Source organism: Limulus polyphemus, unplaced genomic scaffold (assembly GCF_000517525.1).
Source record: "Limulus polyphemus unplaced genomic scaffold, Limulus_polyphemus-2.1.2 Scaffold8001, whole genome shotgun sequence".
NCBI classification, from domain to species: Eukaryota; Metazoa; Arthropoda; class Merostomata; order Xiphosura; family Limulidae; genus Limulus; species Limulus polyphemus.
Genome location: NW_013673611.1, coordinates 14,266 through 20,019, shown reverse-complemented (window position 1 = coordinate 20,019; position 5,754 = coordinate 14,266). Strand labels below are relative to the sequence as shown.

The window sequence follows — 5,754 nt, the reverse complement described above, 5'->3', positions numbered from 1 at the left end:
GTATTAAAATGGAGCTGAACAATCGCTGGTATTAAAATGGAGCTGAACCATTACGGGTATTAAAATGGAGCTGAACAATCGCTGGTATTAAAATGGAGCTGAACCATTACGGGTATTAAAATGGAGCTGAACAATCGCTGGTATTAAAATGGAGCTGAACAATCGCGGGTATTAAAAGGGAGCTGAACAATCACGGGTATTAAAATGAAGCTGAACAATCGCGGGTATTAAAAGGGAGCTGAACAATCGCGGGTATTACAATGAAGCTGAACAATCGCGGGTATTAAAATGAAGCTGAACAATCGCTGGTATTAAAATGGAGCTGAACAATCGCTGGTATTAAAATGGAGCTGAACCATTACGGGTATTAAAAAAAGAACTGAAAAGTTAATTACAGATGTTAAAAGTCCGATCTGTATAATTCGACCTGATAGTATTGTGTAAGGTGAGTGTGAAAGACAACCAAGTTTGTCTGTGATCTACATATCTGGTACTAAATTCGTTGTATAATTTACAGTGTCTTGCCAAAGTATTCACCCACTCCAAAGGTTTCACATTTGGTTACCATCTGAACTTGCAACCATGAAACTTTCAAATGGGACTTTATATTTAGAATCTACACAATTTACTCCAAACTGAGAAAGGTCAAAAATCGCTGATATTATGTAAGTTAAGTTTTCAAGGAAAATTAGAATATTCTCAACTGCATAAGTATTCAACATCTTTGTTACGACAACCCTAAATCAGTTCAGGTGCAAAAGATTAGTTTGAAAGGTCACAAAATTAGTGTAATGGTCTCTATCTGTGTGTAATTAAAGTGGTTTGACTTGACTTCAGAGTAAATGCATCTGTTCAAGCCACAACTCACATATTGATACGACAAACCAACCTCAAAGACCAAGGAGCTTTCCAAACAAGTCAAGGATAAAGTGGTAGAGAAGCACAGATCAGGAGAAGGTTACAAGAAAACTTCAAAAGTCACTGATTATCCCTTTGAGTATGGTAAAGTCCATCATTAAGAAGTGGAATGTGCTTCATACCACCCAGTTACTACCCAGATCAGGCCGCCCTTCTAAACTAAGGCAAGCAGGAAACTGGTTAGGGGTGCCACTGTGAAGCCAACAGTGACTTTGAAATATTTACAAAGTTCCATGTCTGAGATGGGAGTCAGTGTTCATACATCGACAATATCCCAGTCCCTACACAAAGCTGGCCTTTATGGCAAGAAAGAAGCCATTACTGAAAAAGAATAATCTTAAATTTCGTATGTAGTTTGTGACAAATCATGTAAATGATACTGCAGACATGTGGCAGAAGGTTTTGTGGTCAGACAAAACAAAAATTGAGATGTTTGGTCTAAATTCAAAGTGTTACATCTGGCACAAGTCCAACACAGCACATCACCCAGTCAACACCATCCCAACTGTCAAGTTTGGTGGTGAGAGCATCATGTTATAGGGATGCTTCTCATCAGGATTGAGGGGAAGATGGATGGTGTAAAGTACAGGTGAATCCTGGAAGAAAACCTGCTTGGGTCAGGCAAGAATCTAAAACTGAGTCGAAAATTCACATTTCAGCAGAACAGTGACCAGAAGCACAAGACCAGAGCCACACTGGGGTGGTTTCAAAGGAAGAAAGTGAATGTCCTGGAGTGGCCCAGTCCAGTCAAAGTCCTGACTTGAATCCAATGGAAAGTTTTTGGCGAGACTTGAAGATCTTAGTCCATCAACGATCCCCAACGAACTTGTCAGAATTGGATCAATTTTGCCAGAAGAATGGACAAAAATTACATCATCTCATTGTGCAAAGCTGATAGAGGCCTATCCAAAAAGACTCACAGCAGTAATTACTGACAAGGGTGCTTCCACCAAGTATTGACTTAGGGGGCTGAATACTTATACCATCAGTACATTTCAGTTTATATATTTTCTTTGCAGGTTTTGCTGACATTCATCCTCCTTCACACATAACAGTGTTAAGTTTGATCAGCTGACATTCATCCTCCTTCACACATAACAGAGTTAAGTTTGATCAGCTGACATTCAACCTCCTTCACACATAAAAGTGCTAAGTTTTTAACAAAAACTAGCTCATTAAGAAAATTGTTCACATTATTTGTATTTTATCAAAATGTGACATAATTGATGGGGGGAGGGATGAATACCTTTGCAAGACACTGTAAAAACTACATCTCTCTGTTTAATAAGTATAAACAATAATAAAAAAGTTAACTGCAGCTCTCCCCCCCCCCTCCCACACACACATTTCTATTAATCTGTCCATTGCGGCTCTAAATCAAAGGTCTGTAAAACTATAACTTAATACTTTTACTTTCCCGAAGTTCTAGACCAATACGGTTTTCGTTCAACACCAGAACTCGTCAGTTGATCTGGACGATGAGAGACAAAAGTGTCTTTGAAACGCTGTTGGTTTTCAAATATTTCGCCAGGTTTCGACATTTCTACTGTAACTTAAAAACAATAAGCTCACGTAGTTTTCTCGTGAAATGTTTATCTTTGTTTTAGCTCTTAAATTGAAAGATGTTTTGATGAGTTTTGTTTGTAAGTTGAGTTATACAAGCCGAAGTTTTTTTTTGTTACAGTTTGTATCACACCATACACTCTTAGTAACAAGCGCCCTACCTCCAACCACAAGCTGGGCTGTAGCCTGTTGACTGCCCCCTTGACTGTATACAAAACACTGATACATCCCTTGGTCTTCCTTCTGCACGGACTTTATATGTAACACTTCTTTTCCTCGGAGGATAACTCTTCCATTTGTCACCAGGGGGCGAAAGTTCTTTGTCCAAACGATCGAGTCAATTGGATGTCCTGCAATACTGCACGTGAGTGTTGCTAACCCACCACTAAGCACAAGTAACGAATGAGGCTCAACCCGCACTTGTAAAGGCACTAGGAAGAAAAATACAGAAACTTTTCAACAATACTCTTAAACACTGGAAAGTAAAAGCTTTTCAACAATACTCTTAAGCACTGGGAAGAAAAAACTTTTCAACAATACTCTTAAGCAGTGGGAAGGAAAAACTTTTCAACAATACTCTTAAGCAGTGGGAAGAAAGAACTTTTCAACAATACTCTTAAGCAGTGGGAAGAAAGAACTTTTCAACAATACTCTTAAGCACTGGGAAGAAAAAACTTTTCAACAATACTCTTAAACACTGGGAAGAAAAAAACAGAAACCTTTCAGCAATACTCTTAAGCACTCGCAACTTCAGCTTTTCTTAACTGTGGGGTGAGGACAATGTGACATATAATGGGCCAAACCTGAAATAGGATTAGTGGAAAGCCTTAGCTGGGGGGCAACGACACCTCAGGGGACCTGGCCCCCCAGCTAGAGCCTTCCTTGCTCTGAATACAAAAATCATTGACTAAAAATAAAACCAGCACTGGTAATGAATAACAACACACAATATCTGTAGGAAATCAATCTCTTGTACTGGAACTTCGAACTGAACTTTTCATAGTTAATAGCGGAGTGGAGTTTATTTAGTTACTTCGTTAGGCTACAACGATTAACGCTTCGCTACCAGAGACGCAACGCCGTAATCTAGTGTTAGAATTCGTTTTGTTTCGAACATCGGTAACTTTCACTTATAACTTGTGTGTTCAAAGTAAAACTGACAGGTTCTGTTTATCATAATAGTTCAACAACTTCTAAACATAAACATCTTTATGTTTATCTGACAGGACAATTAGACGCCGTCCGACTTCATTAGCGCGATCCTAATTTGTCCACGAACAAACCATTTGCTTTGTACATACGATACACGAGCTGTCGGTTGGTAACAGTGAACGTTGTCTGTTTCACTTTTATGAACACATTACGCTCATCGAGTCAATGTCTCCCATCCACGTGCAAACGTCCGATCGTCTAAAGTCTGATTGGTCAGTGATGTGTTTTTTCCACTCGTATTAACCCTAGAACTACTGATGAAATTCTGGTGATGACGACGTTTTTCTAACCTGTTTATACCTCAGATTGCTTGGGACTTCATGACTTAGTCGGTTACAGGATCCCTGTGTCACGGAACGAAAAATGTAGAGAAAAAAACAACATTAATTAATCAGACCAGTTATACACAGAAAATGTGTGTTTTAATTAAAGTGTTTTGGTCAGTTCTGGATGTTGTAACACATAAAACCATAAACTTTCCTTATGATGTTGTAGGTAGACCCACCAGTTAGTGTATTATACACAGAAAATGTGTGTTTTAATTAAAGTGTTTTGGTCAGTTCTGGATGTTGTAACACATAAAACCATAAACTTTCCTGATGTTGTTGTAGGTAGACCTACCAGTTAGTGTATTATACACAGAAAATGTGTGTTTTAATTAAAGTGTTTTGGTCAGTTCTGGATGTTGTAACCCATAAACCATAAACTTTCCTTATGATGTTGTAGGTAGACCTACCAGTTAGTGTATTATACACAGAAAATGTGTGTTTTAATTAAAGTGTTTTGGTCAGTTCTGGATGTTGTAACCCATAAACCATAAACTTTCCTTATGTTGTTGTAGGTAGACCCACCAGTTAGTGTATTATACACAGAAAATGTGTGTTTTAATTAAAGTGTTTTGGTCAGTTCTAACACATAAAACCATAAACTTTCCTTATGATGTTGTAGGTAGACCTACCAGTTAGCACTGTACACCATACAAGACACACATATTTTGACTATGCCCAAAGCAACATCAATTAAATTCGTTTGTTGACTAACTTATCTGTTCGTAAAAACAATCGTTTTTGACTTTTTCTGTTGATTTGAAATTTTAAAGTTCAAAACACATACTGACAGTATTTTACTGTCGTTGAATAGAAACACTCAACATCATTCGTATGAATTTGGGAAATTTTTGAGACCTTTTGGTGACCAAGTGGTAAGTCTGAGAGCTTATAACGCTAAAAATCGAGTTTCAATACCTGCTGTGGCAGAGCGTAGATTACCCATTGCGTAGCTTTTTGCTTAACAAGAAATAAATACGATTTTTTTTATTCTTATGATAGAGGCAATTTTCGACGCCATCTTGGAACGGGCCTGATTTATTGGTTAACGTGATCGGAGTGTAAATCCGGGAATCCATTATTCGCGGCCAGTTTCCTCAAAAACGTACTCCGCGCTTTAAAGCAATGGGTGCGCTGTAAGTTTGGTTGTCTTTGGTTAAGCACAACATTACACAAGGGACTATAACCCACAGGAGTTATCGAAACCTAATTTTCAGCTTTATAAACCCGCATCGGGGTTTCAGCTATGCCGTAAGAATGAGGTGGTCAGAGTAATACCATTATTTGGGCAGGCAACAGTTGGTGTTAGTTCTGTTGACCAGCAGCTTCCCGAAAGTATTCTGTTTCAAAATAAGGAATAACAAACATTTTGACTTTTTTTGTTTTTGAAGTTCATGTGTCATGCTGTATTGTAGTCTACTGACGTCACGACAATACAAATTGCAACGTTAAACGTTCCTTATGTGACGTTATTTTAGTGTCTACTGACTGATTATCGGGAAAATACCGACACAAGTTTTAGACATCACGCAATGAACAACAAATATTTTAATTTAAACCTTTCGTTGCGAATTTTAAATTAATTGCTGGTGTATTTTTATTTTGAAACAGATGATTAAGCGACTCACGTATTTTTAACTGCATTTTGTTACAATATATATTTTATTAGAATAATAATACGGTAGGGGTACAAGTTTCTTTTGTTTGTTTGTTTTTTTAATTTCGCGCAAAGCTA

At 37.8% G+C, this 5,754-nt stretch overlaps 1 protein-coding gene across 1 annotated transcript in view; it reads right to left on the bottom strand.

Annotated features, from left to right (window-relative positions):
* LOC111083043 (brother of CDO-like) overlaps positions 1-5,754 on the bottom strand; it is a gene marked incomplete at its 5' end in the record, with an annotated part of 16,810 nt that overhangs the window by 1,583 nt on the left and 9,473 nt on the right. The window contains one exon of the mRNA XM_022379256.1: positions 2,643-2,912. Within this exon, the coding sequence (XP_022234964.1) occupies positions 2,643-2,912 (270 nt within the window). The remainder of the gene's footprint in view (positions 1-2,642; positions 2,913-5,754) is intronic.